This window comes from Pteropus medius, unplaced genomic scaffold, assembly GCF_902729225.1.
Source record: "Pteropus medius unplaced genomic scaffold, Ma_sr-lr_union100, whole genome shotgun sequence".
Classification (NCBI taxonomy): domain Eukaryota; kingdom Metazoa; phylum Chordata; class Mammalia; order Chiroptera; family Pteropodidae; genus Pteropus; species Pteropus medius.
Genome location: NW_024352787.1, coordinates 27,281,909 through 27,296,597, shown reverse-complemented (window position 1 = coordinate 27,296,597; position 14,689 = coordinate 27,281,909). Strand labels below are relative to the sequence as shown.

The 14,689-nt window shown below is 34.7% G+C and overlaps 1 protein-coding gene and 2 pseudogenes across 2 annotated transcripts in view; 1 reads left to right on the top strand and 2 right to left on the bottom strand.

Moving 5' to 3' along the window:
- The window catches only part of BAZ1B (bromodomain adjacent to zinc finger domain 1B), a 58,381-nt gene that overhangs the window by 18,567 nt on the left and 25,125 nt on the right, over positions 1 to 14,689 (bottom strand). For both annotated transcript variants that reach the window (XM_039849210.1, XM_039849211.1), the window contains exons 7-11: positions 11,139 to 12,840; positions 6,826 to 6,964; positions 5,916 to 6,049; positions 3,766 to 3,874; positions 2,368 to 2,466 (exon numbers count right to left, since the gene is read on the bottom strand). In XM_039849210.1, coding sequence (XP_039705144.1) covers positions 2,368 to 2,466; positions 3,766 to 3,874; positions 5,916 to 6,049; positions 6,826 to 6,964; positions 11,139 to 12,840 — 2,183 coding nt within the window. The remainder of the gene's footprint in view (positions 1 to 2,367; positions 2,467 to 3,765; positions 3,875 to 5,915; positions 6,050 to 6,825; positions 6,965 to 11,138; positions 12,841 to 14,689) is intronic.
- Positions 6,292 to 6,409, top strand: LOC120591937 (uncharacterized; annotated as a pseudogene).
- Positions 7,615 to 7,734, bottom strand: LOC120591864 (uncharacterized; annotated as a pseudogene).

The window sequence follows — 14,689 nt, the reverse complement described above, 5'->3', positions numbered from 1 at the left end:
TCCTCCAGAGAGAATGTGCATTTGCTTATGTCAGCTGCCAAAAACTGCTACCATCCCAAGACAACTTTAAATCATCTGCCTGAAATTCTTCACAACATAGTAGATACATGATTCAACTGAAAAGCTAAACAAGGACCTTCAAGTTCACTCTTACACTAAAGATTAACCCTCTGAAGTCCCAGGAAAAGACTCCAATAAGACTCTCCACCCTGAGTGGGCTGGGCCATAAGCTTTACTGTTGGCTTCCTACACCAAAATTAAAACTAAAACTCAAAGGTTATCTGACTACTAAGTTCCCTATTCTTTCTAAATAATAAGTGTTTTTAATATTATTTTCCTCTGAATGCAAATTCATTGTTTCATTGGTTTTCTTATAAAGAATTTTCCTTTCGTTGTTTTCTAGATACAACACAATTTCCTTTTTAATTTCTTTCTTTGATCTGCGTGTTACCTAGGAATATATTTAACTTATTACCAGTTAAGATCTTTTTAGCCATCTTTTTAAATAATTTATTTCTAATTTTATTGTAATCTGATCAGAGAATGTATCCTGAAGCGTTCTACTTTTTAAATCTGTTGATTTTGTTTCTGTGGCTAAGTATGGGATAAATTTCTATAAATGTCCAACAGGCCAAACAAAAAAAATTATTTAAGTTTCCAACTGGCCTAGTTATCTTTTTGTACTTTTTAAAGATTTTTTTTTTAAATGAGCTGTAACTGACTGTACACCCTTTAATTTATATCCTTCATCACTTTATGTATTTTCTTAAAAGAGCATATGTATTTTTATGAATCTGAACCTCATATGGTGACACATTATCTTATCCCCTTGTCCTTTCCTGGGGGAAGCAACTCAAATAATCACCACCAAGAGAGTAGATAAATAAATTGGGGGCAGATTCACAAATATTAGCGTCATGGAATAATATAAAAAAACATAATGGCACTCAATTTAAAAAAATGGATGGCTCTTTAGTGCTGAGTAAAGAGTAGTAAGTCCCAAAGGGTAAATACTATTTGACAGTTTTTAAGTAGTTCAAAACCAAAACAAGGTAGGTTTTTTTTAATGTTCAACAAAACCAAAGAAAAAAAGTATAAGTTTTGTTTTTAATCCTGACAATCTCAAACCTTTTAATGGAAGGATTTGATCTGTTCACATTTAATGAATGGAACAAGTCCTTTCAATCTAACACATGTGCCTAGCAAATAATTTTAACATTAGGAACATTGTAGAACTGAATTCCTTCGTGGCTCAGTTTACTGACATTTTCCCTTGTCTTTCTTAATTTGCCTAGTCACATCTGTATTAATGCAGCATGATTCAGAATATAATTTTACATATTAAACAGTGGGCTAAAATCATTACCACTGATACACGCATTACCACTCCCAAAAGTCGAGCAAAGTTGCCAGAATACATACTGAACAGTATTTTCCTTCTCTCTTCAATCAAATCTAAATTTAACCATGAAAGTACAGTCAGAAATTAAAGGTGGCCTTAACCCAAAACTTTGTTCTGGCTTTGATAGAAATAATGGCTAGAACAGGAAGAACACTAGCAAATCTAGATGGCTGATGCTAATGTTGTAGAGAACAGTTTTTATTTTGGGGTTTTGTTTTTTGAGATGTAATTCATGTAACATTAAACTCATCATATTAAAGCATACATTTGCAGTGGTTTTTATGTTGTGTAACCATCAAAACTACCTAACTCCAAAATATTTTCATCATCCTGTAAAGAAACTCCATACATGTTAAGCAACCATTCCCAATTCTCCCCTTCCCCCATCCCTTGACAACCACTAATCTACTTTGTTTATGGATTTGCCTATTCTGGATGTCTCATATAAATGAAATCATATAATATGTGGTCTTTTATGTCTAGCTTCTCTGACTCAGCATTATATTTTCTAGTTTCAGCGACCATGTGTCAGTACTTCATTCCTTTTTATGGTTGAATTTATGGACATATGAACCACATTTTGTTTATCCATCCATCTGATGGATATTTAGGTTGTTTTCATTTTTTGGCTACTTAGAATACCAACAGAATACTTTTGAACTAATGTGGAACTGCATTTGCAAGATAGCCTAACTACAATGAGGCTTTCAGTGAGGTACATGGCATGCATTATTCAATGACTAATTCTGCTACCCTGTATATACATGGTTTAAAAGCACATTTTTCCAAATAAGCATGATGTGCCTTGGCAAATACCAAGCAAAAGGAATATAAAAGGCTTACAGACATTTTTTAAAATTTAATAGATTTTACAGACAGCAAAAAAAAAAAAGCCCACCTAAGATAGTTAAAATATCTAATGCTGAAGAGAAGACAGATGTAAGGAGCAAGATGAAAATCCTTACCTCTTCTCTAGTCTCTCCTTAAGCTGACTTTCTCTTATTCCCTGAGGATGAAGACAGTTTAGTAACTCATCCAGTTCCTTCTGACTATCACACAAAAACCTGTAGGGGCAAAACAGACCTAAATAATTCTGGGTAAGGGCTGGGGTGGGTTGGGGAATCAAACACTAAAAAGGATCAAGGGTAGTTGGTGGGAGTTGGGAGAACAGGATCCCAAACTTGCTCACAAGAATTTACTATTTCTCTAAGATCTAACATTTACTTTATCCTTGGACAGTGGAATCAATGTTTTTTAGTAAAATATAACGAGACAAATTTTATAAAGTTAACCCATTTCCCGTGTAGAAAAAAGTGCAGCTTACTGCCAGCGTTCATTTAATTTTATATAAACACGTTCTTTGAAGCTGAAGCAAATCTGACCGGTTTTCAATGTAAAAATAAAATATAAAAACTGTTCTTGAAGTTATTTCTAAACAGAACTTGTCTCTAATCCTAATGTAACAGAAATGTATATATAAATCAGATCCATCAAATCAATCTTCAACTAACAACTGCTTAAGAATGGTGTTAACATCACGCATAGGAATGCTACATTTTCTAGGATTTGACATTTTCAGCAATCGAGAATTACTATATTTTGTAAATGGAAATGCCACTACTAAAAACAGAATGCTACAAATAGAACAATGTCATTTGTTTCCAAAAACTACCAATATACCAGAGCAATGCTAAAATAATAAAAGCGAGATATTTCATGGCAAACTTTGGGGGTTAAGGTTAGGACTATAATCCGCAAATTATCTTGGGGTAAATGCTATAGCCACTAGTGCCACTGGTGAGTATTCTCGGGGCAATCAGGAAATGGGTTGACAGGTACACTTGTCCATACACCTTCAAAGTATAAACTTATATCCAACAACAAAAGATAAATGGTCATTATACCAAAGGTGATCATAGCTAAAGCAGTTAATTCAGTCACAAAGTAGAAAGGGCCTTTCAAAATCTAGCTCCCTGCCTAAAAGCAGAATTGACACAAAGGAAGATTAATGGCTATATACATAACTTTTATTCTTTAATTAATGAAAATGAAAACCCTAAATACTTCCATTACCAAACAGACTGAAAAGTATTTCCAATGCTGTATGAGCTATCATATAATATACAAGGTTAAATTACAAGGCAGAAAAAAAAACAACAACATTTCAAACCTTTGAACAAACAAATATTTCCTTATCAAAAAATCAAGTCTGCTTTTAAAGCAATAAGTTTACATATCTGAGAAATCAAAGTCATACAAAATGATTTTAAGAGATAAATCATTAACTCACTGGTATTATATTAAATACTTTCTCAACACTGAAAAGGAAAAAGAAAGAGCAACCAGATGAATGCTCACATTACCATAGGTTCTGTCCTTGTTTGGGTATGGTGGTCTCTACAGCACAGATTTCGGTTGCTTGTCCATGCTGTGTGTTCATGCCTACATTTTTGCCTAGGTTTGCTTTCTTACCTAAGAAAAATTTATAATTAGGTTGAATATAGTAAATATCCAATTCCTAGTTTCAAACCTAAGCAGTACATAGCACCAAATCCAACAATGAATATACTATAGACTTATCCCTGGAAGCTTCAAATGTCAGATATGATTAACTTTTTTATAAACCAGTTCCTCTATACTAATATATGGCAATAATATAGATAGACCTTAGGCTTTTACTTGAAGCCTTACCTAATATAATTGGTTTGCTCTCCTGCTCTCATTCTCTCTCCTGCAATACTAACATATAACCTTTTTTAGCCTTTTTGGTCAGGTCATTTTAAAGAGACTCTGCCACGTTGGAACTAGAAAACATGAAGCAAAAACATACACCAGATGCTCTACAAGTGAAGGGATTTGGATGCCAAGAAACAGTCAGTCTCTCATTTTGTTGGAAGCTCTATGTCTGAAGACGTTGACTTCCATTTATTACTCTTCAACATAACTGGCCTCACCTGGGTATTTACAAAGCCTACCAGAACTAGATTTTCTAAGTATTGCAATCTAACACTTAATATAATTCAACACGAAAACACCTTAAATTGAAGTTTAGGGCTGTATGTTAATTTCCTTATTTAACAATATTGTGAGTTTGAAATATGAATTATGAGTTCCTCTAAAATCAAGGAAAACTAAAGTTTTAAGAAAAGATTTCTCAAAAAAAAATAATCTAATATTTGAGAAGCAATTTTTATTAGGTTGTAGAAAGTAGAGCAAGAAGGAAGTTTACAGATCATCTAACCCCAGTGGTTCTCAACTGGTAGCCATGTTGCCTTCCCTGGGACATCTGGCAATGTCTGGAGACATATTTGGTTGTCACTATCGATATCTAGTGGGTAGAAGCCAGGGATGCTGCTAAATATCCTACAATGCAGAGGATCACCTTTGTTCGAGGATAACAAAGAATTACCTGCCTGAAAATGTCAAAACTGAGGTTGAGAAAACCTGATCTAACCTAACCATTTAATTAAAAACTTTTATTTAAATTTCATCCTTGCAAATATTACATAGTTGACACTTGAACAACAGAGGTTAGAGGTGCCAAACCCCTATGCAATCAAAAATTTGCACATAACTTTTGACTCCCCTAAAACTTAACTCCCCTCAGTATCCATGAGGGATTGATTCCAGGACCCCTCTTAGATACCAAAATCCAAGGATGCTCAAGTACCCTATAAAAAATGGCATAGTTGGTCTTCCACATCTGTGGACTCCCAACCATGTGATGGAAATAGTATGGGTATTTACTAAAAAAAAGTCCACATATAAGCGGACTTGCACAGTTCAAACCCATGTTGTTCAAAGGTCAATATATATATACGCTCTATATATACCTCAAGATAAAATATTTACAAATATATTTAGAAAAGTCTATTTCTGCATTTAATTTACCAACCAATTGAGCACATCCATGTAACCAGAACCCAGATCAAGAAACAGGATAATATTAGTGCCCCTTCATGACCCCTTTCTCAGTTATTTTTTAGTTAGATATCTGTTGTTTTGCCTCACTAGAATTTGAGGTAAATGACATTTAGAACCTTTTCTGTATTGTTTGCTATCTTGCACATGAAAAATTGGTAGGCACATAGAGATGCACCATAAATATTGAATAAATGAATTCTAAAAGGGGAAGAAGACATACAACTGCCTTAACAGCCCTACTATCTCAAATCTAGCCCTTCAGGGACCTACAAAGAGATTTATGAGGGACAAAGTTTGAAAACCACTCATATAAAATCTAATACAAGTATTAGAGATGTTTGGGAATTAAATTTTACATGAGTAGTTTTCAAGCTCTTTATTTTTTCACATTATGACTGGAACAAAGTTGGTAATCAAAATGTTAGTTTCCTCCCTTCTTTCTGTACATTTCACACCCATTCATCCCACTCAAATATATCTACCTAAGAAGGCAATAAAGAAATTCTGCAAATGGAAAAGATAAAGAGGAAAGACAGTTCTAACATTTACCCTACTTGAGCAGGGTCAAATAACTAACAGATATACATACTGCGGGGACAGTAATCCTCATCAGGAGAGTCAGCATGGTCTTTGCGGTGATGGCTGAATCGGTAGTCAATGCTGTCATGCACCCAGCCTTTTTCAATGAACAATCCTGGAACTTCATCTGAGAAGAGCCAGTATCTACAAATCACAACCACATATTAATAACATAATAATACATCATGAGCATAGAATGACTTTACGGTTTGGGAAGATGATTATAGAATATTACTGAATATTCAGAAATATACAAATTATAAAGTAAAGCAAAAAACACCAAAATTTTTGACATTTGAGACTTGTTTAATATCTGTAATTTTTATACCTTCTAATATTTCTCTACTTCGGCTTCCATACAATGTATGTATTTAAAATGCATTACTTTCTACAGCCATGCCACATGAATAAGCCCGATCCCATCTGATCTCAGAAGCTAAGCAGGGTCGGGCCTGGTTAGTACTTGGATGGGAGACCACCTAGGAAGACAAGGTGCTGTAGGAGCAAAAAACTAACTAACTAATCAATCAATCAATTAATTAATTAAGGGATTGTAAGTTGACAGATTGTAAGGTCCTTGCAATCTGTGAGGTCAACCAAGGATTGTCTCATCTAAAAAAAATTTTTTTTAAATAAAATTAAATGCACTGCCATTTTTAAAGACCTCTATTTGGTTTATGTTTCGCCTATCACTATAATTTAAGTTTCATATTTGTGGTATCTTCAAGGACAGGATCATGTCCTATTTATCTTTATAACCCCAGCATTTGGATAGTAAATATTCAATAAATGTGATGAGCAATTGTTTCCAAAATCCATGAACAGAAAAATGCGTCTATTCTTAGTACTGTAAACAGTTTCATAACTAGTAAAAACATAAAGGCCCTACAAGATGACAAAAAATAAATTTAATGACTTACCTATTATGGTTTCGATCTGTACCAATAGGAGTCCTACGCATGACAAGTTTAGCTTTGGCAATTCCCTCCTGGAATGCCTTCTCAGCAGCTGCTTTGTGTTTTCGTATTCGTTCTTCTTCAGCTTCGCGTTCAAGTTTCACTGTTAAAGATAAAAAGAATCAACTAGATTTTTTTTTCTAGTAAACTCTATTCATACAAATTAAATAAGATATGGAGTGAAAAGTACCTAGTAAAAATTTCCACCAAACCTTAGTTTTTCTCCTAATTCTAATTTGTTATAAGAAATGACACCTAAAGGCAGCAATTTCTATCTGGTCCTCCTATGTGTTTTGAATTTTGGTGATATCACAGCAATCAATCAATGTAAAAATCTTTCTCTCCAAAATGTAATTTATTAATTTAAGTAATTAAGTTGATTTTATCTTATTAGTAATTAATTTTAGATGTAATCTTAAATGGAATTAATTGAAATATTTTATGATAGGACCAGTCATAGGATCTTCAAAATGATCAGGATGGATAAAACTAGAATAGTCATTTCAAAATAAAACAAATTTCAGCCTTGAGAAACTTGATAGTAATTCAGCTTATTAGCCCTGGTGACAAGAAAAAAGAATTGAGAAAGCAAAGGCAGGGAAAAACTTGTGAATAACAATTACTGTCTATTAAATATTATTTTTCAAGTTATTTAGCAAGTTACCTTTTTTTGTTTGTTTTTTAGGCGAGGCAACCCTTGGTTGATCTCACAGATTGCAAGGACCTTGTCAGCTTAAAATCCCTTATTTTTTACGCCTACAGCACCTAGTCTTCGTAGGTGGTCTCCCATCCAAGTACTAACCAGGCCCGACCCTGCTTAAGTTTCCAAGATCATGTGGGATCGGGCTTGTTCAGGGTGGCATGGCTGTAGACTACTACTGTCAATATTTTAAAAAGTTGTAATCAATTTATTTTTGATCATTTATTGAATGGATTTATTCTATCCCAACAGAAATTTCCCTGAACAAAAAAAACTCAACTAAACATCTACAATATGATGAGACTCTGGAAAATGTAACAGTCTAACAGTATTACTTTAAAAACGTTAAGACGAATTTCATTTATTTAAATCCAACATGGCATGTTACCTTTAATAAACAATTTTCTAGCCTGAATGAAACTATGCTCACAATAATGATTTCAGTAGAGATCAGTACGCAAAGGTAAATAATGGCTGAATCACAGTAAAGAAAAAGCTCCTTCTCCTGCAGCTACAAACAAACTAGGGCAAGTCATCAAAAGACCAAATCTAATGCAGAAGTTACAGCACTAAACTAGATATGAAAGCCCTGAACTCTAATTCGAATACTGGTATTGACAAAATATTAATATTCTTTGCCCCGTTTCTCTATATCAATAGAATATCGTCTACCTTGCCTTTCTCCTATGTTAACTGTAATATACAGAGTCACACTTCAGAAACTGAAAAAGAAATCATTATATTTCAGGTAAAACACAGCTGAAGTATGACATAAATAAAGTTAACCTCCATGTTGCTTTTTATGGAATACAATTATACTGTCTTTCAAACTGGCAAGTATATATATACACATAAAGTGTGCATCCATATGTAAAAATATTTCAATGGCCATAAATGGTATAACCTAAAGTCTGTTTTAAAAGAAATATTACATACTTCCTAATGAAAGAACTACTCAAGTTGTTTGACTTAAAACCTCTCACACATAATTTAAGACTATTTCTAGATATGTCTGTCTAATCCTTAGCGTCCAACTTTGACAAGTAAATGGTTTTTACCATCTTCACTTCATAAGCTGGTAACTTTCATAAAGTTGGAAACTGTAACAGTGATCAAAATAGTTTATAGCCTTAAAAAAAAACTAATATACTTTGTAGGTTTACTGTAAGATAATAGCAATTCTGAAAGTAATTTTGTGTACATTGTAAGACTGACCAAATAAATAAATATTGATATGGATGAATGCCAGGGTTCTCAGGGTACTAGACGAGAGATACAAACATAGAATAAAGAACAGCAAAGTAGAACCCTTGGGTGTCAAGCTCTATTTAGAATAAATTTAACAGAAGTACCAACTTTATATTCTGAAAACTACAAACTATTGTTCAAAGAAATTCAAAATCTAAATAAATGGAAAAGATATTCATGGATCAGAAAACAAAATATCATTAAGATGGCAATAGATCTATTAGATCTATAGATTTAACCTACAGATCCCAAAATTAATCTATAGATTCAAAACAACCTCTATCAGAATCCCAGGTGGCTTCTTTGTAGAAATTGACAAGCTAATTCTAAAATTACTGTGGAGTTGCAATGGACCTAGAACACCCAAAACAATCTTTACAAAGAATAAGTTACATTTCCCAACTTCAAAAACTATTACAAAGCAACAGTCATCAAGACACCATAATATGGTATAAGAATAAACATATAGATCAGTGGAATAGAATTGAAAGTCCAGAAATACATCGATACATCTATAGTCAAATGATTTTTGACAAAGGCACCAAGATCATTCAACAGAGGAAAGAATAATCTTTTCAACAAATGATACTGGGATATCGCTGGATAGCGACAAGCAAAAGAATGAGGTTAGACCCTTACCTCATACCGTGTACAAAAATTAACTCAAAATGAATCAAAAACCTAAAGGTAAGAGCTAAAACTATAAGACTTTTAAAAGAAAACATAGGAGTAAATCTTCATGACCTTGGATTTGGCAATGGATTCCTAGATATGACACCAAAACCACAAGCAACCAAAGAAAAAAATAGATAAACTGGACTTCGTCAAAGTTTAAAAATTTGTGCTTCAGAGGACACTATCAGGAAGGTAAAAAGACAGTGCATAAAATAGGTGAAAATATTTGCAAGTCATATATCTGATAAGAAAGGGATTTGTATTTAGGTTACATAAAGAAACTTACCTCAATAAAACAAGACAATCCAATTTGAAAATGGGCAAAAGATCTGAATTAACATTTCTCCAAAGAATATATACAAATGACCAGTAGGCACATGAAAAGATGCTAGAAATCATTAGTCATCAAGGAAACGCATATCAAAACCACAATGAGATACCAATTAGCAACCACTAGGACGGTTATAATCCACAAGTCACATAATAACAAGTGTTGGTAAGGATGCAGACAAGTGGAGAAATGAGAATGAATCCTCATACATTATTCATAGGAATGTAAAATTGTGCAGTCACTTTGAAAAACTGTCTGGCAGTTCCTCAGTTAAACAGAGTTACAATAAGACCAAGCAATTACATTCCTAGGAATCCCAAGAGAAATGAAAAGATATATCCACACAAAAACTTGTACACCAATGCTCATAACAGCATTATTCATAATAGCCAAAAAGGTGGAAACAAACCAAATGTCCATCACTGATGAATGAACAAAATATGGTATATCCAAACAACAGAATATTATTTTGCTATTAAAAAGAATGAAGTACTATTGAAACACACTATAATATGGATGAACCTTGAAGACACTGTAAGTGAAAGAAATCAGTCATAAAAGACTACATATTTATTAAAAGATTCCATTTACATGTCAGAACAGGCAAATTTACAGTCATGGTAGTAGACTGGTGGCTGCTTAGGACTGGGGAGGAGGGATGGGTGGGGTGATGATAGCTAAAGGGTATGGGGCTTCTTTTTGAGGTAATAAGAATGTTCTAAAATTGTGGTGGTTATATATAACTATTAAAAAATACTAAATTGTATATCAGAAATGGAAGAACTGCATGGTTTATGAATTATTTAATAAAGCTGTTTATTTAAAGTTCAGATTTCACAGTGCTATCAAAGCCCAAAATTTTTATGTTCTTCTTAATAGGGGAAAAATTAACAACTAAGTTGGTAACTGTGCTGAAGGCTTCAAATACGCTGTCATTCAATTGTTACAAGTCTTTACAAACATATGATAAACTGAGGCATGGATAAGTAACTTGCCCAGAGAAATACAGCTACTCAAGGCAGGGTTTTAGCCCATATTAGCAATTCCCAAGTCATACATTATTTTCACTACGCCTATTTGTGGATCTGGTCCAAACCAGAAAACCCAGAAAAGATGTTATCACATGAATCTAAGCCAAACTATCATTAATTATAGAATGTCAGGCTGAACACTCATGCTAGAACATTACATACATAGTAAGGTCTGTGGTATTACATAAACAACTAGCTATGACAAATAAGAGACTCTACCGTTACCTCAGTAATTTCCTTACTTTTACTACCTTCTCAAGGCTTCCCCTTTTCTCTCAACATGAGCTTTTACCTTTCATTTCTCTCTCCTGGATTTCCCGTTCCTTCTTTGCCTGAATGGCAAGTAGCCGTCTGCTCTTCACAGCACTAATCATGTCTTCAGCTTCCATATCTACCTGGGGCTCAAACTTCACAACTTCTTTTTTCCTATCAGTTTTGCCTAACCCATTCTCCTCTTTTCCATTTTCTTTATTTCTGGCTTCCATTTCTTTCCGTTTCTGTTTCTCTGCTCTCTTCTTATCATTTTCTTCCTTTAACACAGCAAGCCGTTCCTTCCACAACTCTGCAGACATCTGCTGCCTCGTTTCCATATGGTCTTGCACTGAGTATGTCATGAGAATCCGGTGGCAGAGTGCTGTTAAGATCTGTAGCTTCTCTTCTGATGTTAGTTCAAAAAATTCAGAGGTTTCCAACTTCTCTAGGAACTCATCTTGTACCTCATTGTCCTCAAATGGTGCTGAATCTTTATTATCATCTGTGTCCGAGCCCTCACTTTCCTCCTGAACATCAGATTTGCGTAAGCAGAGCCGCACCAGCTCTGAAACAGAATGCAGAGTCAGAGGGATTTCCGACAGCTTCATTCCCAATTCACCATAATCTTCTGCTATTTCATCTTGTAATAAGGTCTGTAAGAGGATGACCAACACTCTATTTAAGTATAAAAAGCCACCCTTTTCTGCACTCAAGGCTTCCATAAGGGACACAGCAGTAATAGGATACTGAGCATCTGGTAAGAGCAGTCCAGAATAACAGCTCAAGAACTCCACCACCATGGCCACATCCCCAAAGAGTGTGTTGGGCAACCCTTCAGGGGTATCCACCAACCTAAATGTTGGAAGGTTTTTGCCAGTTAACTCTTGGTCCTCGTACCGCTTCTGTTTTTCTAGCTTCTCAAGCATTTCTTTCTCTCTCCGCTCTTTGGCTTTCTCTTTTAACTTTTCTTTCAGTTCCTCTCGTTTCTTTTTCAAATATTCTTTGCGTTGTTCTTCAGACATAGAGGCCCACCTCTTTTTGTGTTCTAGAAGCTCAAAGCGTTTTTGAACAATACTTCGCAATTCTTCCGGGAGACGAGCTCTGTCTTCACTAGAGAGGAGACGAGCTGTTTTGGAGATAACACAGGACAGGGCACTCTTCTTGTCTTCCCTGTCTTTGTTTTCTTTGTAGTAGGCAATAAGGTGTAGGGCAGCAGGAGGCAGATGTTTATGAGGTTTACTAGAGGACCTGGGTGTACCCCCAGAATTCCGTGGGGCTCGTGTCATCTTCTGAGTGCCTTTAGCCATATCCAACAAAGTCATTTGCTTCATTTTGGTTTTAGGAGTCTTCAGGCCCTTTTTTGGAGATTTGGAATTCCCTGTGGATTTCTGTCCATTCAGGATGCCTTTGCTTCTGCCCTTTGCTTTCAAAGGTTTGTCATTGTGCTTCCCTGGTTTCTTGGCATGTGGGCCTTTCTTAGGAATGTGAAAATTAGCATGTAACTTGTTGGGTGACATCATCTTCATCACTTCTTCCAGATGCTCTTCTGGAGATTTGGAATTCTTTGAGTTCTTCACTTTGAGTGGTGAGCCATTCAAGGATTTCTTCAAGTGTACATGACACCATAACTTAGGATTCAGTGGTGAACTCAGAGAAGAGTTGTCTGTCTTGGATTTCTTTGAGGGCTTCCTGTCTGGGGATCCAGTATTTTTCCTCTTAGTAGAAGGGTTGAGAGTCATGTACTAGAATTCAAGAAGAGAAGCAAAATTAATTTTAAAAACTAATTTAAAAAAACAGTATTTTAGCATCCTAGAGGCCCTGTATCCGCTATTCAGGTAAAACTACATATTCATTTTTCTTCATAGATACTATGTCTCTGAAAAAACAAAAATATAAATGTTAATGTTTTAGCAATACCGAAATTTTCTTGATACCATCCTTAAAAATCTATACTCTAATTTAATTAGACATTTTTGCTATGTAACTAGCTTTCTGTTTATACACAGATTAGCAGTTTTTAAATACTTTAAAGAACTATGAACCCTTTCCTCAAAAACATACAAAACTAAGCATACAATTTCAGAGTCCATCCATGGATCCCGGATTAAGGATACTAGATTTAGATAACAGCAACATTGTTCCTGAGACAGGACTAGATTTTTATATTTTAGCCTTTGTTCCAATTGGGGGTATTCTATGCTTTAAAGGAGAAAGTTTACTGTTTAAGTATGTTTGTCTAAATTCAGAAGTATATTTCTTTATTAAAAGTATCAGTGAGTATACCAACAACAAAAAGCAGTGCAAGCTAATAAAAACAAATAAGGGGCCCTAGTGACCCTGGCTTCCTAGTTCCTCAAACTCCCCTTTGTCCTCTACCTACACCTCAGAAACTCATTCCCATGAATACATTAACTATAAGCCCTCTAAATTCTCAATTTCATGTAATTCTTTTTGATCATTCCCTCACATCTTTCTAAGTCACACCTTCTAACACCCCAACTCTGCAATCCTTCAATCCCACCAAGACCTTAAATCTTTTAATTCTATCACATTTTCACCATGCTCATTTCCTTGTCCTTACCCAGATTAAATCCCACAGTCAATCACTGTAAGCAGTCTTGCATAAAGCTACAGTTCCCTTGTCTCCCTTGCTCTATTATACCTAGTTACTCCTGGCCTGCCCGTGTTTGGCTTAAATATGACTAGAATAAAAGATACAGTGACAGTGTGTGTTCTTAAATTCATAATCAGGTTGCTCAAATGGGTGGGTCCTGAATGCCACCCAGTAATCACAGTATATTCTTAGTCCATTCACGTTCCCACTTTCCTAAGACACACATCCTCTCCTGTCTCCTCAAACATCAACCTTATCCCCATCATATAGAATGTTAATAGGTTAGAACCAGCCAACCAGTCATAAAAATATTGTTTGTTTAAATGTGTGTTAAAAACAAACAGAAAAACACTTGATTTCCATGCTTTAAAGAATATAATTACAAAGAAAAAAAACCTGGCAGCTAAAACACAAATTAAATGAAATAAAAACCAGCAATGAAAAAGTACAACTAATTTCAAAAAAAGTATTCCTTCAAGTGATTAGGAGAAAAGACTAGATAACCTCTAGAACACTCAATTCTAAAAAACTTCAGGTTTTTGAGTGGAAGGAACTAACTTGATAAGAGCAACATGCAAAGAAGTAATCTAGAGGCAGTGGATAAGACAGGTTACTGTGGAATGAGACAAGGAAACAGCTAAAGACTATGGAATATGAAATTATGAGCCCCTTTAAAAAGGCAATAGGTAAATGGCTATTGTGAAATAAATCCCAGGGATGATACAGACACCTATGCTCTTGTTTAAAGTAAACAAACACGTGTAGTAAAATTTAATAAGCTGTATTACAATACCAAAGAAGATTTAAATATTAAGGATATAATCAGAGAAAGAAACTCAGAGAACCAAGGCAGTATAAGAGGTACAAACAGGGTCTACAATGAATAAGTTGGCTTACACTTAACAAGCCCTTCTTCTGGCTAAATTCGCTAACTTTAAAGGCCAATCTGCCCTTTAAGAATTACAGGCAATTGCCAG